This window comes from Bufo gargarizans, chromosome 9 (assembly GCF_014858855.1).
Source record: "Bufo gargarizans isolate SCDJY-AF-19 chromosome 9, ASM1485885v1, whole genome shotgun sequence".
Lineage (NCBI taxonomy): Eukaryota > Metazoa > Chordata > Amphibia > Anura > Bufonidae > Bufo > Bufo gargarizans.
In genome coordinates, this window is record NC_058088.1 from 104,627,840 (window position 1) to 104,650,754 (window position 22,915).

The 22,915-nt window shown below is 42.1% G+C and overlaps 1 protein-coding gene across 1 annotated transcript in view; it reads left to right on the forward strand.

Moving 5' to 3' along the window:
• Positions 1-14,519: 14,519 nt before the first annotated feature.
• The window catches only part of LOC122919795 (ankyrin repeat and SOCS box protein 12-like), a 76,188-nt gene continuing 67,792 nt past the window's right edge, over positions 14,520-22,915 (forward strand). Inside the window, exon 1 of the mRNA XM_044268982.1 lies at positions 14,520-14,613. Coding sequence (XP_044124917.1) covers positions 14,520-14,613 — 94 coding nt within the window. The remainder of the gene's footprint in view (positions 14,614-22,915) is intronic.

Here is a 22,915-nt window from a genome sequence, read left to right on the forward strand (position 1 = left end):
CCACCTCCTCTTCCATCATCGCCCTAAGTGTTTTCTCAAGGAGACATAGAAGTGGTATTGTAACGCTGATAACGGCGTCATCGCCACTGGCCATGTTGGTGGAGTACTCGAAACAGCACAACAGGGCACACAGATCTCGCATGGAGGCCCAGTCATTGGTGGTGAAGTGGTGCTGTTCCGCAGTGCGACTGACCCGTGCGTGCTGCAGCTGAAACTCCACTATGGCCTGCTGCTGCTCGCACAGTCTGTCCAGCATGTGCAAGGTGGAGTTCCACCTGGTGGGCACGTCGCATATGAGGCGGTGACAGGCGAGCAGCGGCAGGATGTGAACGCCGGAAGCGCGAACAGACGGCCCGCACTTTATGCAGCAGCTCTGACATGTCGGGGTAGTTGTGAATGAACTTCTGTACCACCAAATTCAGCACATGCGCCAGGCAAGGGATGTGCATCAAACCGGCTAGTCCCAGAGCTGCAACGAGATTTCGCCCATTATCGCACGGATACTTGGTTGTGCAGGGAAGGCACGGCTCTCTTGGAGAAGTAGTGGCGGCTGGGAACAACATACTGTGGGACAGCAAGCGACATGAGCTGTTTGAAGCTGTGTCCACCAGCCTAAATGACAGCATTTCATAAGCCAGTAGTTTAGAAATGCTGGCATTCAGGGCCAGGGATCGAGGGTGGCTAGGTGGGAATTTACGCTTTCTCTCAAATGTTTGTGAGATGGAGAGCTGAACGCTGCCGTGTGACATGGTTGAGATGCTTGGTGATGGAGGTGGTGGTGGTGTTGGTGGTACATCCCCTGTTTGCTGGGCGGCAGGTGCCAACGTTCCTCCAGAGGCGGAGGAAGAGGCCGAGGCGGCAGCAGCAGAAGAGGCCGAGGCGGCAGCAGCAGAAGAGGTAGCAGGGGTAGCCTGAGTGACTTCCTTGTTTTTAAGGTGTTTACTCCACTGCAGTTCATGCTTTGCATGCAGGTGCCTGGTCATGCAGGTTGTGCTAAGGTTCAGAACGTTAATGCCTCGCTTCAGGCTCTGATGGCACAGCGTGCACACCACTCGGGTCTTGTCGTCAGCACATTGTTTGAAGAAGTGCCATGCCAGGGAACTCCTTGAAGCTGCCTTTGGGGTGCTCGGTCCCAGATGGCGGTGGTCAGTAGCAGGCGGAGTCTCTTGGCGGCGGGTGTTCTGCTTTTGCCCACTGCTCCCTCTTTTGCTACGCTGTTGGCTCGGTCTCACCACTGCCTCTTCCTCCGAACTGTGAAAGTCAGTGGCACGACCTTCATTCCATGTGGGGTCTAGGACCTCATCGTCCCCTGCATCGTCTTCCACCCAGTCTTGATCCCTGACCTCCTGTTCAGTCTGCACACTGCAGAAAGACGCAGCAGTTGGCACCTGTGTTTCGTCATCATCAGAGACTTGCTGAGGTGGTATTCCCATGTCCTCATCATCAGGAAACATAAGTGGTTGTGCGTCAGTGCATTCTATGTCTTCCACCGCTGGGGAAGGGCTAGGTGGATGCCCTTGGGAAACCCTGCCAGCAGAGTCTTCAAACAGCATAAAAGACTGCTGCATAACTTGAGGCTCAGACAGTTTCCCTGATATGCATGGGGGTGATGTGACAGACTGATGGGGTTGGTTTTCAGGCGCCATCTGTGCGCTTTCTGCAGAAGACTGGGTGGGAGATAATGTGAACGTGCTGGATCCACTGTCGGCCACCCAATTGACTAATGCCTGTACCTGCTTAGGCCTTACCATCCTTAGAACGGCATTGGGCCCTACCATATATCGCTGTAAATTCTGGCGGCTACTGGGACCTGAGGTAGTTGGTACACTAGGACGTGTGGATGTGGCAGAACGGCCACGTCCTCTCCCAGCACCAGAGGGTCCACTAACACCACCACGACCATGTCCACGTCCGCGTCCCTTACTAGATGTTTTCCTCATTGTTATCGTTCACCACAACAACAAAAATATTATTTGGCCCAATGTATTGAATTCAGGCCTTTTTTTACAGACACCTAACACTATCTGGCTATCTATTTAGGTACCGTATTACACTAATACAGGCACAGCAGTAACCACAGATTTAGCTGACTATGAATTTGAGGCCTAGTATTTAGGCGCTGGGTGACAGGTATACGTTTTACGGACAGAATTAGACTGGGATATGCACAGTAGCGTGTGTGTGAAGTTATTGAGAATGACCCTATCAGCACCTTGATTCTGATATACCCTTTTAGGGATGTATTTAAAGTAGGCCTGATACAGCAGAAACCACTAAATTAGGAAATTGCTAAATTGGGAATTGTATTTCAACCCAGAACAAAAACTGTGCTTTGACGGACACTAAATAACTTGCCCAGCCACAACAGTACAGCAGTAACGACAGATTTAGCTGGATATAAATTTGAGGCCTAGTATTTAGGCGCTGGGTGACAGGTATAGGTTTACTGACAGAATTAGACTTGGAAATGCACAGTAGCGTGTGTGTGAAGTTATTCAGAATGACCCTACAGTCATGTGAAAAAATTAGGACACCCTTTGAAAGCATGTGGTTTTTTGTAACATTTTTAATAAAAGGTTATTTCATCTCCGTTTCAACAATACAGAGAGATTAAAGTAATCCAACTAAACAAAGAAAACTGAAGAAAAGTCTTTTCAAGATCTTCTGTAAATGTCATTCTACAAAAATGCCTATTCTAACTGAGGAAAAAGATAGGACACCCTTGCCCCTAATAGCGAGTGTTACCTCCTTTGGCTGAAATAACTGCAGTGAGACGGTTCTTGTAGCCATCTACCAGTCTTCGACATCGGTCTGAGGAAATTTTACCCCACTCCTCAATGCAGAACTTTTTCAGCTGTGAGATGTTTTAGGGGTTTCTTGCACGTACAGCCCTTTTCAAGTCACCCCACAGCATCTCAATGGGATTCAAATCTGGACTTTGACTTGGCCATTCCAGGACTCTCCATTTCTTCTTTTTCAGCCAATCTTTGGTTGATTTACTAGTATGTTTTGGGTCATTGTCATGTTGCATGGTCCAGTTCCGCTTCAGCTTTAATTTTCTAACTGATGGTCTCACATGTTCTTCAAGCACCTTCTGATACACAGTAGAATTCATCGTGGATTCTATGATGGTGAGCTGACCAGGTCCTGCTGCAGCAAAGCAGCCCCAAACCATGACACTTCCACCTCCATGCTTCACAGTTGGTATGAGGTTCTTTTCTTGGAATGCTGTGTTTGGTTTACGCCAAACATGTCCTCTGCTGTTGTGTCCAAATAATTCAATTTTGGACTCATCTGTCCAAAGAACATTATTCCAGAAGTCCTGGTCTTTGTCAACTTTATCTCTGGCAAATGTCAGTCTGGCCTCGATGTTTCTCTTGGAAAGCACCTCCCATGCAAGTTAAACTTGTACAGTCTCTTTCTGATTGTAGAGGCATGTACTTCTACATCAACAGTAGCCAGAGCCTGCTGTAGTTCTCGAGATGACACTTTAGGGTTTTTGGAGACCTCTTTTAGCATCTTGCGGTCTGCTCTTGGGGTGAACTTGCTGGGGCGACCAGTCCTGGGCATGTTGGCAGTTGTTTTGAAAGCCCTCCACTTGCAGACTATCTTCCGGACAGTGGAATGGCTGATTTCAAAATCTTTTGAGATCTTTTTAAATCCCTTCCCAGACTCATAGGCTGCTACAATCTTTTTTCTGAAGTCCTCTGACAGCTCTTTTGCTCTCACCATGGTGCTCACTCTCACTTCAACAGTCAGGAGCACACCAAACTAAATGTCTGAGGTTTAAATAGGGCAAGCCTCATTCAACATGCAGAGTAACGATCTACTAATTATGTGCACCTGGTGTGATATACCTGTGTGAGATCTGAGCCAATTTAAGAGGGAATACATGTGAGGGTGTCCTATCTTTTTCCTCAGTTAGAATAGGCATTTTTGTAGAATGACATTTACAGAAGATCTTGAAAAGACTTTTCTTCAGTTTTCTTTGTTTAGTTGGATTACTTTAATCTCTCTGTATTGTTGAAACGGAGATGAAATAACCTTTTATTAAAAATGTTACAAAAAACCACATGCTTTCAAAGGGTGTCCTAATTTTTTCACATGACTGTATGTGCACCTTGAATCTGATATACCCTTTTAGGGATAGATTTCAAATAGCTCTGATACAGCAGAAACCAATAAATTAGGAAATTGCTAAATTGGGAATTGTATTTCAACCCAGAACAAAAACTGTGCTTTGATGGACACTAAATAACTTGCCCAGCCACAACAGTACAGCAGTAACGACAGATTTAGCTGGATATAAATTTGAGGCCTAGTATTTAGGCGCTGGGTGACAGGTATAGGTTTACTGACAGAATTAGACTTGGAAATGCACAGTAGCGTGTGTGTGAAGTTATTCAGAATGACCCTACAGTCATGTGAAAAAATTAGGACACCCTTTGAAAGCATGTGGTTTTTTGTAACATTTTTAATAAAAGGTTATTTCATCTCCGTTTCAACAATACAGAGAGATTAAAGTAATCCGACTAAACAAAGAAAACTGAAGAAAAGTCTTTTCAAGATCTTCTGTAAATGTCATTCTACAAAAATGCCTATTCTAACTGAGGAAAAAGATAGGACACCCTCACATGTATTCCCTCTTAAATTGGCTCAGATCTCACACAGGTATATCACACCAGGTGCACATAATTAGTAGATCGTTACTCTGCATGTTGAATGAGGCTTGCCCTATTTAAACCTCAGACATTTAGTTTGGTGTGCTCCTGACTGTTGAAGTGAGAGTGAGCACCATGGTGAGAGCAAAAGAGCTGTCAGAGGACTTCAGAAAAAAGATTGTAGCAGCCTATGAGTCTGGGAAGGGATTTAAAAAGATCTCAAAAGATTTTGAAATCAGCCATTCCACTGTCCGGAAGATAGTCTGCAAGTGGAGGGCTTTCAAAACAACTGCCAACATGCCCAGGACTGGTCGCCCCAGCAAGTTCACCCCAAGAGCAGACCGCAAGATGCTAAAAGAGGTCTCCAAAAACCCTAAAGTGTCATCTCGAGAACTACAGCAGGCTCTGGCTACTGTTGATGTAGAAGTACATGCCTCTACAATCAGAAAGAGACTGTACAAGTTTAACTTGCATGGGAGGTGCTTTCCAAGAGAAACATCGAGGCCAGACTGACATTTGCCAGAGATAAAGTTGACAAAGACCAGGACTTCTGGAATAATGTTCTTTGGACAGATGAGTCCAAAATTGAATTATTTGGACACAACAGCAGAGGACATGTTTGGCGTAAACCAAACACAGCATTCCAAGAAAAGAACCTCATACCAACTGTGAAGCATGGAGGTGGAAGTGTCATGGTTTGGGGCTGCTTTGCTGCAGCAGGACCTGGTCAGCTCACCATCATAGAATCCACGATGAATTCTACTGTGTATCAGAAGGTGCTTGAAGAACATGTGAGACCATCAGTTAGAAAATTAAAGCTGAAGCGGAACTGGACCATGCAACATGACAATGACCCAAAACATACTAGTAAATCAACCAAAGATTGGCTGAAAAAGAAGAAATGGAGAGTCCTGGAATGGCCAAGTCAAAGTCCAGATTTGAATCCCATTGAGATGCTGTGGGGTGACTTGAAAAGGGCTGTACGTGCAAGAAACCCCTAAAACATCTCACAGCTGAAAAAGTTCTGCATTGAGGAGTGGGGTAAAATTTCCTCAGACCGATGTCGAAGACTGGTAGATGGCTACAAGAACCGTCTCACTGCAGTTATTTCAGCCAAAGGAGGTAACACTCGCTATTAGGGGCAAGGGTGTCCTATCTTTTTCCTCAGTTAGAATAGGCATTTTTGTAGAATGACATTTACAGAAGATCTTGAAAAGACTTTTCTTCAGTTTTCTTTGTTTAGTCGGATTACTTTAATCTCTCTGTATTGTTGAAACGGAGATGAAATAACCTTTTATTAAAAATGTTACAAAAAACCACATGCTTTCAAAGGGTGTCCTAATTTTTTCACATGACTGTATGTGCACCTTAAATCTGATATACCCTTTTAGGGATAGATTTCAAATAGCTCTGATACAGCAGAAACCAATAAATTAGGAAATTGCTAAATTGGGAATTGTATTTCAACCCAGAACAAAAACTGTGCTTTGATGGACACTAAATAACTTGCCCAGCCACAACAGTACAGCAGTAACGACAGATTGAGCAGGATATAAATTTGAGGCCTAGTATTTAGGCGCTGGGTGACAGGTATAGGTTTACTGACAGAATTAGACTTGGAAATGCACAGTAGCGTGTGTGTGAAGTTATTCAGAATGACCCTATCAGCACCTTGAATATTATATACCCTTTTAGGGATAAATTTAAAGTAGGCCTGATACAGCAGAAACCACTAAATTAGGAAATTGCTAAATTGGGAATTGTATTTCAACCCAGAACAAAAACTGTGCTTTGACGGACACTAAATAACTTGCCCAGCCACAACAGTACAGCAGTAACGACAGATTTAGCAGGATATAAATTTGAGGCCTAGTATTTAGGCGCTGGGTGACAGGTATAGGTTTACTGACAGAATTAGACTTGGAAATGCACAGTAGCGTGTGTGTGAAGTTATTCAGAATGACCCTATGTGCACCTTGAATCTGATATACCCTTTTAGGGATAGATTTCAAATAGCTCTGATACAGCAGAAACCACTAAATTATGAAATTGCTAAATTGGGAATTGTATTTCAACCCAGAACAAAAACTGTGCTTTGACGGACACTAAATAACTTGCCCAGCCACAACAGTACAGCAGTAACAACAGATTTAGCAGGATATAAATTTGAGGCCTAGTATTTAGGCACTGGGTGACAGGTATAGGTTTACTGACAGAATTAGACTTGGAAATGCACAGTAGCGTGTGTGAAGTTATTCAGAATGACCCTATCAGCACCTTGAATATTATATACCCTTTTAGGGATAAATTTAAAGTAGGCCTGATACAGCAGAAACCACTAAATTAGGAAATTGCTAAATTGGGAATTGTATTTCAACCCAGAACAAAAACTGTGCTTTGACGGACACTAAATAACTTGCCCAGCCACAACAGTACAGCAGTAACGACAGATTTAGCAGGATATAAATTTGAGGCCTAGTATTTAGGCGCTGGGTGACAGGTATAGGTTTACTGACAGAATTAGACTTGGAAATGCACAGTAGCGTGTGTGTGAAGTTATTCAGAATGACCCTATGTGCACCTTGAATCTGATATACCCTTTTAGGGATAGATTTCAAATAGCTCTGATACAGCAGAAACCACTAAATTATGAAATTGCTAAATTGGGAATTGTATTTCAACCCAGAACAAAAACTGTGCTTTGACGGACACTAAATAACTTGCCCAGCCACAACAGTACAGCAGTAACGACAGATTTAGCAGGATATAAATTTGAGGCCTAGTATTTAGGCGCTGGGTGACAGGTATACGTTTTACGGACAGAATTAGACTGGGATATGCACAGTAGCGTGTGTGTGAAGTTATTGAGAATGACCCTATCAGCACCTTGATTCTGATATACCCTTTTAGGGATGTATTTAAAGTAGGCCTGATACAGCAGAAACCACTAAATTAGGAAATTGCTAAATTGGGAATTGTATTTCAACCCAGAACAAAAAATGTGCTTTGACGGACACTAAATAACTTGCCCAGCCACAACAGTACAGCAGTAACGACAGATTTAGCTGGATATAAATTTGAGGCCTAGTATTTAGGCGCTGGGTGACAGGTATAGGTTTACTGACAGAATTAGACTTGGAAATGCACAGTAGCGTGTGTGTGAAGTTATTCAGAATGACCCTATGTGCACCTTGAATCTGATATACCCTTTTAGGGATGTATTTAAAGTAGGCCTGATACAGCAGAAACCACTAAATTAGGAAATTGCTAAATTGGGAATTGTATTTCAACCCAGAACAAAAAATGTGCTTTGACGGACACTAAATAACTTGCCCAGCCACAACAGTACAGCATTAAAGACAGATTTAGCAGGATATAAACTTGAGGCCTAGTATTTAGGCGCTGGGTGACAGGTATACGTTTACTGACAGAATTACACTGGGATATGGACAAAAAATAACCACACTATTGATGGTTAAATGCACTTGGTGTGACAGCTTGACCAACCACACTACTGAGGGTTAAATGCACTTGGTGACAGGCGCAGCTTGCCCCTGATGTAGTATATGGCCAAAAAATAAACAGACTATTGCTGGTTAAATGCACTTGGTGTGACAGCTTGACCAACCACACTACTGAGGGTTAAATGCACTTGGTGACAGGCGCAGCTTGCCCCTGATGTAGTATATGGCCAAAAAATAAACAGACTATTGCTGGTTAAATGGACTTGGTGTGATAGCTTCACCCTGATGTAGGATTTAGCCAAAAAACAACCACACCATTGAGGGTTAAGTGCACTTGGTGACAGCTTGCCCCTGATGTAGTATATGGCCAAAAAATAAACAGACTATTGCTGGTTAAAGTGACACAAAAGGTAAGATTGGTTGTTTTCTAAAGTGTTTCAGCCATCTTTGAACAAAATAGAGTGGTACAGACAGAGCTGCATGAGCAACTGCCTACTTCCCAACTTTTTCAAAAAGGGACACTTTGAGTTCATTGTGTGAAAGATCCATTTTCCCTGCATCATAGGCATGCGCAGCGTATTGCATAGGCATGCGTGCACGTGTGTATGTATGTAAATATATATATATATATATATGTATATAGCCTTTATGCCATTAGTCCCCATTAGCAGTCCTTATGCCTCATTAGCCCCCATTATGCCTCTCATTAGCCCCCATTATGCCTCATTAGCTCCCATCATCAGCCCTTATGCCTCATTAGCCCACATTATGCCTCTCATTAGCCCCATTATGCCTCTCATTAGCCCCATTATGCCTCTCATTAGCCCCCATTATGCCCCCAGCAGCCGCATTTTTTATAAAATAAAAAAAACACTTAACTTTCTGCTCCTGGAAGCCGCCACTCCCCGCCGCCCACAATTTTCTTCCTCCTGATGTTGGCTCTCGGCTGTGCACTCTGAACTGGCACGCACAGCGTGACGTAACAAAGTGCCTCTCGCTGTGCGCAGCCCTGCACAGCCGACAGCCAAAATGGAAGCGCTTCATTAGTATTTGCCGGCCAGCAGGCTTGATTAGGGTGTGCCCAGGCACACCTGGTCACTCCCCGTGCACACGCCTATGTCCTGCATGCTTATACACTTCAATAGTTTATTTTATTTTTCTGAATATAGAAATTTCTAAAATCCAAATTGCTAAAATTAAACAATATACAAGGTGTGCTTTAATATACAGATAGGAACCAAGCAAACACTTTCTGGATCAATATTGTAAATGTAATAATGCAAATCTATACCTCAGATCAAAAAGGTATAAGCTGGAGTCACGTAGTGCTGCACGTCACTCTGCTCTTACTAGTGTAGGGATAGGATGCTGCTGCTGTGAGGGAGAGAATAGGAAAGAATCAGTTATCTGAAGAAGTGCTTGTTAACTCAGCAATCTAAAGCGATTTTGTTTTGTGGATGCAGTGCACAATTTTTTTACCCTGCCCTGAGCCCAATGACACAGAAAAATAACTTTTATCCGTCTGTTAGTTAGGTGGGCGTCGGCGGCCATTTTATGCAAGTTCAGTGCACCAGCACATCATATGTGCATTTGTGACAGTCAAGTACAAGCTTGAAATACTGCAATTATATTGTGGGTTTGAAAAAATCACCCATTTTTTGCAAGACCCTATATATGGGTCCTTTGCTGCATTTGTCACTGTGAGATACAAGCTTGAAATACTGCAATAATATTCTGGGTTAAAAAAAACACCCATTTTTGGCAATACCCTACATCTGGTGCCTTTGCTGCATTTGTCACAGTGAAATACAAGCTTTAAATACTGAAATTATATTCTGGTTTTATAAAAACACCCATTTTTTGCAATACCCTACAAGTAGGGCCTTTGCTGCATTTGTCACAGTGAAATACAAGCATTGGATAGTGCTGTTATATTCTGTTATTAAAAAAACACCCATTTTGGGCAAGATACTAAATTTGCAGCTTTGCTGCATTTGTCAAAGTTAAATACAAGCTTGAAATACAGAAATTATATTCTGGGTTTAAAAAAATTCCCATTTTGGCAATACCCTACATCTGGGGCCTTTCCTGCATTTGTCAATGTAAAATTAAAGCTTCAAATACTGCAATAATATTCTGGGTAAAAAAACAAACACATTTTTGGCAATACTCTAATCTGGGGCCTTTGCTGCATTTGTCACTGTGAAATACAAGATTGAAATACTGCAATAATATTCTGGGTTTAAAAAAACACTAATTTTTAGCAATACCCTACATCGGGGGCCTTTGCTGCATTTTTCACAGTGAAATACAAGCTTGAAATACTGCAATAGTATTCTGGGTTTAAAAAAAACCTCCATCTTTTGCAATACCCTACATGTGGGGCCTTTGTTGCATTTGTCACTGTGAAATACAAGCGTTAGATACTGCTGTTATATTCTGGTATTAAAAAAAACACCCATTTTAGGCAAGATAATACATTTACAGCCTTTGCTGCATTTGTCACAGTGAAATACAAGCTTTGGATAGTGCTGTTATATTCTGTTATTAAAAAAACACCCATTTTTTTTGCAATACTCTACATCTGGTGCCTTTGCTGCATTTGTCACAGTGAAATACAAGCTTGAAATACTGCAATTATATTCTGGGTTTAAAAAAAATACCCATTTTTTGCAATACCCTACATGTGGGGCCTTTGCTGCATTTGTCACAGTGAAATACAAGCGTTAGATAGTGCTGTTATATTCTGGTATTAAAAAAACACAAATTTTAGGCAAGATAATACATTTGCGGCCTTTGCTGCATTTGCCACAGTGAAATACAAGCTTGAAATACTGCAATTATATTTTGGTTTAAAAAAAAACACAAATTTTTTGCAATACCCTATATGTGGGACCTTTGCTGCATTTGTCACAGTGAAATACAAGCGTTAGATAGTGCTGTTATATTCTGTTATAAGAAAAACACCCATTTTGGGCAAGATACTAAATTTGCGGCCTTTGCTGCATTTACCACAGTGAAATACAAGCTTAAAGGGCTGAAATTATATTCTGGTTTTAAAAAAAGCTAAATAAAATTGAAATACCCTACATCTGGTGCCTTTGCTGCATTTGTCACAGTGAAATACAAGCTTGAAATACTGCAATTATATTCTGGTTAAAAAAACAAAAAAATGTTTTGCAATACCCTACATGTGGGGCCTTTGCTGCATTTGTCACAGTGAAATACAAGCGTTAGATAGTGCTGTTATATTCTATTAAAAAAACACCCATTTTGGGCAAGATACTAATTGGCGGCCTTTGCTGCATCTGTCACAGTGAAATACAAGCTTGAAATACTGCAATTATTTTCTGGGTTAAAAAAAACACCCATTTTTAGCAATACCCTACATTTGGTGCCTTTGCTGCATTTGTCACAGTGAAATACAAGCTTGAAATACTGCAATTATATTCTAAGTTAAAAAAAACACCTATTTTTTTGCAATACACTACATCTGGGGCCTTATTTGCATTTGTCACAGTGAAATACAAGCTTGAAATGCTGCTATTATATTCTGGGTTTAAAAAAAACACAATTTTTTTGCAATACTCTACATCTGCGTCCTTTGCTGCATTTCTGACAGTCCAATACAAGCGTGATATACCGCTGTTATATTCTGGTATTAAAAAAACACCAATTTTGGTAAAGATAATACATTTGTGGCCTTTGTTGCATTTGTGACAGTCAAATACAAACTTTAAATAATGCTGTTATATTCTTGGTTTAAAAAAAAAATTTTTTTTTGGCAACAAGACCCTACATCTGGGGCCTTTGCTGCATTTGTCACAGTCAAATACAACCAGTCAATACTGCAGTTACATTGTTGGTTGACAAATTATTATTTTTTTGGAACGTGTAGTAATTGTATAAAATTCGCCTGTTACACTGTTGTGTGACCTCAAGAAATGTTTCCTCTTTCTGACACCGGCACTGCCTTACTCTCAGTGAATTTAATTGTTGACTATTGGCAGTTACATTGTCGCCTGACAAAAAACATCTGTTAGTTTGGTGGGTGAACGCAAAGAATGAGGAGAGCATCAAATAAGGGACATGGCCCCGGTCGTGGTGCTGCTGGTGGAGCTCCTGTTGCAGGGAGAGGACGTGGTCGATCTGTGCCAGCTACACGCACAAGTGAAACACCTTCCTCAGGTGCAAGTAGGCGACAGAACCTGCAGCGGTATTTGGTAGGGCCGAATGCGACTCTACAAATGGTGAGGCCAGAACAAGTACAGGCGATAGTAGATTGGGTGGCTAAAAGTGCCTCCAGTTCCATGAGATTGTCTCCCACTCAGTCTCCTGCTGAAAGATCAGAGTTGACACCTGCAGCCCATGTCCATCAGTCCTTCACCTCACCCCCTTGCAAATCAGCCAAGCAGTCTGAGCCCCAAGTCATGGAGCAGTCTCTTCTGCTTTTTTATGATTCTGCTAGCAGGGTTTCCCAGGGCCATCCACATGGCCCTGCCCCAGAAGTGGAGGAGATTGAGTGCACAGATGCCCAACCACTTATGTTTAAGGATAAGTACATGGGAGGACCACCACAGCACGTCTCGGATGATGACGAAACACAGGTGCCAACTAGAGATGGCTTTGCAGTTTGCCCGGCGGTCGTTTCGCAGCGAACTTTGAGCGTTCGCGACTCGCTGAACATGCGAATATATAGCCATATTCGCGCAAGCTATATTATTTTACATTGTGAAGAACTTTGACCCATGACACATCTATCAGGTGGTACAGGACAGCCAATTGAGACGTTTCAGCAAATGGACACACCCCCTACCTTATAAATAAACCTGATCTGGGCGCCATTTCACATTCAGTCTTTTTCCAGTGTAGGGAAAGGTTGCTGTGTGGAGCAGGGACAAACTGTTAGGGACACCAAACGCTAGCTAATAGGGCCACAAAAGTCCTTTTAAGGACTGGTATAGGTGTGCTATCGATAAACTGAGTGGTGCGATATACTTATAATATATTTTCTAACATAGAAAGTATATCATAGTGCAATTGTATTGTGCAGCAGTTGTGTGCAGTTCTGCTGTGATATAGCAGCCACACAGAGTGCCAAACGCTATTGGAACAAATAATTTCTATTGGTGTGATTTACCAGTTGCCCCCCCCAAAAACCTGATTGAAATCTTATAACATGGACAAATCTAGATTCCCCTCCAAGGTGAGGGAAATAGTGAAAGGAAAAAGAGGGCGCACAATAAGGTAGTTCAAACAAATAAATTTGTACAGTGAGAAATATCCAAGCTCACCTTGTGGAGTTGTGCTCATGTAGGCACAACTCTACTGTAGACTTAGTAAAGATAAGACCTTTATACCAGGACTGCAGCCACACACTGTATATTCTTTTTGATGGGATGTCCAGTCCCCCAAAAGGTATTTGTAGTGGAAGAAAAGAGGCTCTGCTTCGGCACGAAATCACTGGTGAAGATGGTCTTAATGGATGAATTCTTGTTTAATAGAAACAATGTGTTTCGGGGATCAGAATCTCCCCTTCATCAGGTTTCACAATGATACAATAAATATAGTATCTAAATAAGTATTTATAGACAAAACATACAACAAAAAAAACACCAAAAAGGATGCACCTGGGTGACGCCCCCTAGAGGAGGGGCCACCCTTAGGTGTCATCCAGATTGCAGCCTGAGTTCTTCAAACCAAACAATATTATAAATGTATAACAATTCTTATCACTTGGACACAAGATCGCTTCTGGATTTATTCAAAAACAAGCATTATTACAAATAGTATCTTCTTAATTATGTATGAAACTCCCGGTCATGTGATCGCAAGAATAAGAGGTCACATGACTCGGGGAACCGGAAGCAGGAGCATCCTCTAGTGATCGCCGTCCTCCTATGTAAAAAAATGACAGGGGGAGAAGCCAGGCACCACGATACTTTACTTGTGAATGGGCGCATGCTCCATCGTCTGTTCAGGGCCAGCGGCTGCAGTAAGTGACGTAGGATATCATGTGATCGCATCTGTGCGGTCACATGATCCATTGTCATGGCAACGGAGATGCTAATAATCGGGAGGCACAGCCCATAGGATTGGGTTCACGATTATCATTATATGATTTGTCCAAGTGTTCACTAGTAGATATATATATATATATATATATATGTAGACACACATCTATACAGAATAAGCGTTGGGTATCTTTAATCTATCGTCATATACCCTGAAGAAAGCAGAAATTGCAGTGCTATCTAAAGGTCTGTCATTTTGCCCAACAAGCAAAATGAATGAATTTGACCTGTTTTTAGATCTAAACCGGTTCATCAAAAAACGTACTCTAAAACTACATTTCAAAATGTTAGAGAATTCAGTAAGAAAACGACAAACAACAATGAATACCATCTTAACATCTGAGGGAGAGGAAATGAAAGCTATTCCATCAGGTCTTAAACCACCGTCTAGCTTCTATCCCATCCACCATAAGGGTAATTTCTTAGATACAAATAAATCAAGAAGCCATTGCACCCTCCCATAAGAAACATAATCTCAAACCATTTGAGAGAGTAGCCCTCAAAAACTTACAATCAAAAATAAGTATAATAATAAGAAATGCGGACAAAAGGAGGTGGGATCGTAATTCAAAATAGAGAGGAGTATATAAAGGAAGCTCTCAATATACTTTCAGATACAAATTACTATAAACCGCTTTATAACGACCCGTCAACTCAATATAAAGACGAGTTTGAGAGACTAATAAAATCAGCAGAAACAGTCCTAGATAAAAAGGAGAAAGAATATATCCTAGTGAAAGAAACAACTCTTGCTACTTTTTATCATCTTCCTAAAATTCACAAGCACTTAAAAAATACCCCTGGTAGACCCATTATCTCTGGAGTATCCTCCCTCACCAGGAATCTCTCCCATTATATTGACGTACACCTCCAAAAATATGTTCTTAATTTAAAATCACACTTAAAAGACTCCACATCCCTAATAACATCTATAAAAGATATAAAATGGAAAGAAAGCTACTATTGGCTTACCTTAGATGTATCAGCCCTATACACGAATATATCTCATGATTTAGGGCTGAAATGTGTTTGAAGAATCCTTTATATATCAAACAAAGTTCTGGTCCAAAAACATCATCTATTTTAAAAGATATATTGATGCTCTTATCTTGATTTGGAATGGTGAGCAGTCAACAATAGAGGAGTTTATCTCTCATCTTAACACTAACAACTGGGGCATCTCATTTAAAGGAACATATGACAAGAAGAAAACAGAATTCCTAGACTTAGAGATCTTCATCCAGAATAACGAAATAAAAACCCAAACTTTCTTTAAAAAGGTTGATAGCAACAGCTATCTTGACTTTGGCAGTACACACTATAGAAGATGGAAGTCAAACGTTCCGTTTATCTAGTTTAAACGAATCCGGCGAAATTGGAAACTGGATACAGACTTCACTTCACAATCTGATATCCTTACATCTAGGTTCAATCAGAATGGGTACCCAAGTAACATCATTATGGGCGCCAGAGAAAAAGCTAACAAACTAACACATCTAGAATGTTTAGTCCCAGTACAGAAAAAAGGGGGGAACACTAATATCAGTTCCTATTGCTACAATTTTGTAACAACATACAGACAGAACCATAATGCTATAAAAGCTACACTAGGTAAATATTGGCATATCCTGAAAAGAGATCCTATACTTAGCCAAATCATTCCAGCGATCCCCTGTTTCACTTATAGTAGAGCGAAAACTCTGAAAAATATTCTGGCGCCCAGTAAATTAAGATCAGCCACACATCCTTTTAATGATCAGAACAAGGACACTAGGACCCCCAAAGGCAGTTTTAAATGTGGCCACCAAAGATGTCTGTGTTGCACCAGTATCCACCAAAGATCATCTTTCCAGAGCCGAATTACTGGAGATTCCTTTTTAATTCAACATCACTTAACCTGTAATTCGAATTATGTAATATATCTGCTCGAGTGCCCATGCCATCTACAATATGTAGGTCGTACCATCCAGACTCTGTGCAACCGATTCAACAAACATCGCTCAAATATCAAAAAGAAATACATCAAACATAGTGTGTCCAGACACGCGGCCGAACATCATGAAGGCAATATTGTCGGGTTTTCTGTAACATCCATTGAACATATTCCAATTAATCTCCAAAAAGACGTCCAATACATCAGATGTCGTGAGATGTATTGGATTTTTAAACTTAATAGCCTTAATCCTTATGGGCTAAATGAGGCCTTTAAAATCTGTAAAGCGGACAGATGAAAAAAGATATAAACACACATTAGTCATGGGACAAATCCATTTCCGCTCACACCCCCCCTCTCTCCCCCTTCATAATTTCAGACTCACCACCAAGCATTAATCAAATTTTTATACCTCCCCTCCCCCACCTCAGTGCCATTCATTGTTCCGATAATAGTTATTTCTGTTGAGTACGTAGAAAGAGATTGAGATAAGTCGAGAAATGCGTTTCACAACGATATGTTCCACGCTTATTCTGTATAGATGTGTATATATGTATATATTTTCTACAGAGTATGTTATATATTTATATATTTATGTATGAGCTCTTATATATACTTTTATATTTTTATATATAATCCTTTTTATATCTGCGTGCAGAAAGTGACGCACAGGAATGGTGCAAACAAAGGAGGAGGTGCTCTCAGTAAAAAAGGAATCACCCTTCCTTTTAAAAGTAAATGATATATGAATAAAATACTGGGCACTCTCCAAATATATGTACCTCACAGTGTATTGAAAATTAGAAGCAAACAATTCATAAAACACACATGATCTTATAATAATTGATAAAACATATAGATAAAAATATATATAAAAAAAATTCGATAAAATATAAATGAGTTATAAAAAATATATCAAGAGCCCTGGGTATTGATATGCTCCAATCTATGGGGATGAAATTGCTAGATATAGATGTCCATTCCACTTTGATGGTTAAAATCTATACAGTCTTTGCAGGAAAACGAAATCCACAGTAATATTATCCTTCAAGCAGGAGACAGAAAAGCAGCTGGTGAATAGCAGTGATTGATACGTGCGGCGTCCCGCTGTTACTCACTGTTACGTTGCTATACAGGATTCTGCTGCTATGCCAAAGCCTTTAGGAGTTGTAGATAGGATCGGTATTTCCTTCGGTCCTTTCCCCACACTGTCTTTTAAAACGCCGCTCTATAGATGTGAGCTCCGGCGCTTATTACGTTCATAGGCTCCTTTTTCAGCGCTGGACGAGCGTCATACGTCCCTCTGGTGAATCTATGTCGGATGCGCCTTGGATCTCCGATTTTGACAGGGTTAACTTGGGGTGTACGTGGTCCTTTTGGCTGGCAAGTTCAATGTCCATAGGGGGGTTCTTTGCACCAAACGCGTTTCGGGGTCCCTTATCACCCCTTCCTCAGTGGTAGTGAGGCCCCCTTCTGACTTTCTTTTTATAGTTGTTAGTGATTAAATTATTGACATCTCCTGTGTGGTTTGGGCTTGCTTAGCAAAACTTGGTGTGGATTTCAGAACGCCCATTTTTCCGTGTTTTCTCTCTTTATTTACCCCATTAAACTCTTTTGTATGTGAAGTGGATCTTCTCCATTAGTTTACTGCACAGAGATCGTATTCATTATCAATTGTAATCATACTACATTTCATTTCAATGTATTGGTTTTGTAGCGGTTCATTTTAATACATATGGTTGCAAGTGTATCCTTTTTAACATGTTGCATCTGAACTTTAAAACCAACCGCTAGCTGTTTCCTGCGGCAATCAAGCGGTTTTATTTTAGTTCATTATTGGTGCAATAGATACATCTCCCCATATACATTGACCTACCCCAGATGTTTCGTCAATTTTACTTCTTTTGTTAAATTACATACATATGTAATAAATGAACAACACAGGTTTAAACACTATAAAAAGACATATATCATATAGAATAGAATAAAATACCAGTGTGCGTATAAAAAATCATTCAGTAAATATTATTACATTTCATTATAAGGGTACATAATAGACTTAAGGTTTTTATTTCAATAAAATGTAAATAAGAAAACATATGAATAAAAAATATTATATATAGAATTTCCTAATTGTGCTATATTTAAAAGGTATTGAAGAAGGTGCGGATCTGCAGGTCCTATATGAATTAACCGGGTAAAGGACTGATGGACCGGTGGAAGTCCGCCGCGAAGGACCGGACCCCCCCAGAAATAAATTCACTGGGAAGGATTCTCTCCCCCGCGGCGGGCCCCCACCCATCTCACAGGAATCCGAAGAGCTCGAACTCCGCATTCAGTCCTCCCGGTACAAGTGTATTAAATTCATATATTCTCTGCGTCTCCAATCTGGACATCTTACTGATGTGGTCTCCCCCCCTCCATTCTTTATTTACCTTATCTATTGCGGCAAATTTAAGACCTGATGGATCCTGATTGTGTAGCATCTTAAAGTGTTTGGACAAGACATGTGTTTCCAAACCTTTTTTGATGTTAGCTATATGCTCGGAAATGCGCTTTTTTAGAGTTCTCTTCGTCCTCCCTATATACTGTTTCCCACATGGGCATTCTATCACATATATCACGTTTTCGGAACTGCAAGATAGGAATTCTTTTATCACATGTTTATGTTGATTCACTAATGATATTACTTCTCCTGTCTTCCGTGGGAATACAGTGACTTTGCAGTTTCTACATTGCCCGCATCTATAGAATCCCTCCATGTGTATCCAATTTTGTACAGACAGTGTGTGTTCTTTCTGCCTTTTTATTGTTGGTGCTACAATATTTGCCAAATTACGCGCTTTAGTAAAGGTGATGCACGGGTTAGGTGGAATTAAGGGACCTATTATTTTTTCTTTTTTTAATATATCCCAGTGTTTGCGTATAATTCCCTTAATTTTTCTATACTCATTGTTGAATGGAAGTATAATTCTTATTTGTTCCTTTTTCGCCTCTATATCTTCCCCTTTTTTATTTTCAAAAAAATCTTTCCTATGCATTCCTCTTACTTTATCGAGGGATCTTTTGATTAAATGTTCCGGATATTCCTTTTCCCTAAAGGCTTCTGTCATTGTTGTCGCCTGCTTCTCAAAATGTTCTTCCACTGTACAGTTACGTTTTATTCGTTGGAATTGTCCCTGTGGAATATTCATCAACCAATTGGGGAGGTTTTATATCTACTTTTTATATGAATTGCCCATTTTTTATAAAAGGGCTCACTCCTCCTGAGGAAGTCATTTACGACGAAACGCGCGTCGAGGAGCAGCATCTTACGTCCATACGGCAATCACACAGGTAGTTACCTATTCCATACTTTGTCCTTTATTGTGCACTAGTCACCTTTTATATATCAGGTGTTAGGTAAAGGGACACATACGCAAGTGTTACTAGTAGGAAGTCTTACATCCTGCTGATGATATAGTTAGGCTGTTTGTGTTCTTTCCATACATTGATCATGAATGTGGATTGATTACATAGTTTACTGGACGTCATAGATGCCATATTCTAACATTGGATACTTCTAGTATTAATTAATATAGTGTTTTGTACACTTTTTTAACCTTCAATCAAATATATTTATACAGAATTATACATACTCTTTGGGTTGTTGTTTTCTTCTATAGGGACCGTTGTCACAGGGTCATTTTGAAAATGACAAGCAGAGGAAGAGGCAGGCTATTCCGCAGGGGTGATAGGGGTCGGGCAAGAGCACTAGGCCGGAGCCTAAGTGGGAAGTTGCAGAAGGTGCGTGCGATTGCGTCAAAGGATGCACCAGACTTGGTTGAGTGGCTCACTCAGCCTTTCGCTTCTGCACCCTCCTCATCCTCTCTATCTGCACCCTCTTCACTCTCTGCTGTGTCCACCCCCAAACACACCACCACCACCATATCCCCTCCGCTCGAGTCAGAGGAATTATTTTCACATACATACCTTACCCATGTGAAGCCATTCTTGGCATCGGATTAGGAAGAGGAGGTATCAACGGTCGCCACCCAGCAGTCTGACAACAGTACCCAGATCAGCCCAAGGAGGGGCTGTTGCTGCCTACTCCGAGATCTCTAATGTCAGTGGTGGTGAATGTGGGGAATCCGATGATAACGTGTCGATGGACGTCACTTGGTTGTCCACAAGAGAGTAAGAGAAGTGGAGTTCAGAGGGAGACACAGAGCAGCAGATAGGGAGGAGAAGCAGACAGAACTTACAGTGCACAGGAGGCAAAAAGCAGACTGCTAATGTATCTGGAACGAAACATCCACCATGCACGGTCACATCTGGCACTCCCAAAACACTGGCACATGGTTCTGCAGTGTAGGCTTTTTTTTATGTGTCCGATGCTCACAATAGTGTTGCCATCTGCAGCCTGTGCTGTCAACACATAAGTCGCGGTAAGCCTAACATTAACCTAGGGACGACCGCCTTAAGAAGGCACCTGGCCTCCCATCACCGAGCGCAGTGGGAGCAACACCGTCAGAACCCACAAAGCCACACTTCCGCGCTCACCGTCCTTCCTCTTTTCCTTCTCCATCTCCTCTCTCCTCCCAGTTATCCTCCACTCCACCTTCCACTGTAAGAGATGTCCCGAACTATTTGCCGGAGAACAGTTCCCGGCGAACATCGCTTGTTTGAGTTCGCCGCGGCGGGCGAACATATGTGATGTTCGGTCCGCCCCCTATTTGTCATCATTGAGCAAACTTTGACCCTTTACCTCACAGTCAGCAGACACATTCCAGCCAATCAGCAGCATACCCTCCCACCTCCTAACAAAAAGCAAGGACAGCATCCATCTTAGATTAATTCGGAAGCTGCAGTGTTAGTGAGAGCAGGGACAGTGCAGCTGATGCTGATTTAATAAGGAAATCGATAGCTAGGCCAGTGTATTCAGTATCCACTCCAGTCCTGAAAGACTCTGATCTGCTGTAAGGACAGCGTCCTGACAGCACCCCAAAAAGCCCTTTTTAGGGCTAGTACATCAGTCTGCTTCTTTTATTTTATTTTTTCTCTGTAATCTATTTGCAGTTGCCTGCCAGCATGTGTGTCAGGCCCACAGCGTATACTGTGCCCACTACTGCCGTGCCCAGTTGCATCACTCATATCTGGTGTCACAGTAGCTTGCATTTAAAAAATATTAATAATTGTTTCACTGTAATATAATTGCAGTTGCCTGCAAGCGTGTGTGTCAGGCCTACAGCGTGTACTGTGCCCACTACTGCCAGTGCCCAGTGCCACCACTCATATCTGGTGTCACAGTAGCTTGCATTTAAAAAAAACAACACTTTTTTTCACTGTCATATAATTGCAGTTGCCTGCAAGCGTGTGTGTCAGGCCTACAGCGTGTACTGTGCCCACTACTGCCAGTGCCACCACTCATATCTGGTGTCACAGTAGCTTGTACGCATAGTACAACTAATCAGAAAAAAAATGACAGGCAGAGGCAGGCCACCCCGCAGGGGCTGTCGTGGTCGTGGTGCTGTGATTTCCTTTGGCTCTAGAATAATGCCCAGTGTTCAGAGGCCACGTACCCTGAACTCGAAAAGTTCGAAAGAGGACATAGTTGACTGGCTAACACAGGACACCCAATCTTCTACAGCTTCCGCTCAGAACCTTGACGCACCATTCTCCTCCAGCTCAGCTTCGGGCACCTCTCAAGTTACCACTCGCCTGCCTGCCGCCACCACCAACACTAGCACCACAGCTGCTTCATGCCGTCTTGGGGTTGACTTGCCTGAAAGCAGAGAGTCACACCGGACCAGCACTCCTGTCCGCCCTGAACGCACAGGTGGATCAGTGGCCGACTCCGCACCAACTGGAGATCGGCAAAGTGGTGTGTGACAATGAAAGCAATTCGTTGGCGGCATTGAATTTGGGCAAGTTGACATGCATGGCACATGTGTTGAATCTGATCGTACAACGCTTTGTGCATAAGTACCCAGGCTTACAGGACGTCCTCAAGCAGGCCAGGAAGGTGTGTGGCCATTTCAGGCCTTCCTACACGGCCATGGCGCACTTTTCAGATATTCAGTGGCGAAACAACATGCCAGTGAGGCGCTTGATTTGCGACAGCCCGACACTTTGGAATTCAACACTCCTAATGTTCGACCTCCTGCTCCAACAAGAAAAAGCCGTCAACGAGTATTTGTATGACCGGGGTGCTAAGACAGCCTCTGCGGACTTGGGTCTTTTTTTTACCACATTACTGGACGCTCATGCGCAATGCCTGTAGGCTCATGCGTCCTTTTGAGGAGGTGACAAACCTAGTCAGTCGCACCGAGGGCACCATCAGCGACATCATCCCATTTGTTTTCTGGTCAAACAAACCCAAACCCATCGGCCTCATCCATCCCATATGCGTTTTTTCTGGAGCGTGCCCTGCAAAGAGTGCTGGATCAGGCCGTAGATGAGCATGAAGAGGAAGAGTTGTGGTCACCATCACCACCAGAAGCAGCCTTGTCGTCGTCGATTGCTGGACCTGCGTCAATGCAGAGAGAGGAGTCTGAAGAAGAGGAGTCAGAGGAGGAATGTGGCTTCGAGGAGGTGGAAGACCAACCACAGCAGGCGTCCCAGGGAGCTTGTTGTCACCTTTCGGGGACCCTTGGTGTTGTACGTGGCTGGGTGGAGGAAGAGACCTTCAATGACGTCAGTGAGGACAAGGAACGGGACATGGCTAGCTTGGTATCCAACCTTGTGCAAATGGGGAGTTCGCGGTTGTGCAAATGGACTGTTTGCGGTTGTTTGCGGTGCGTT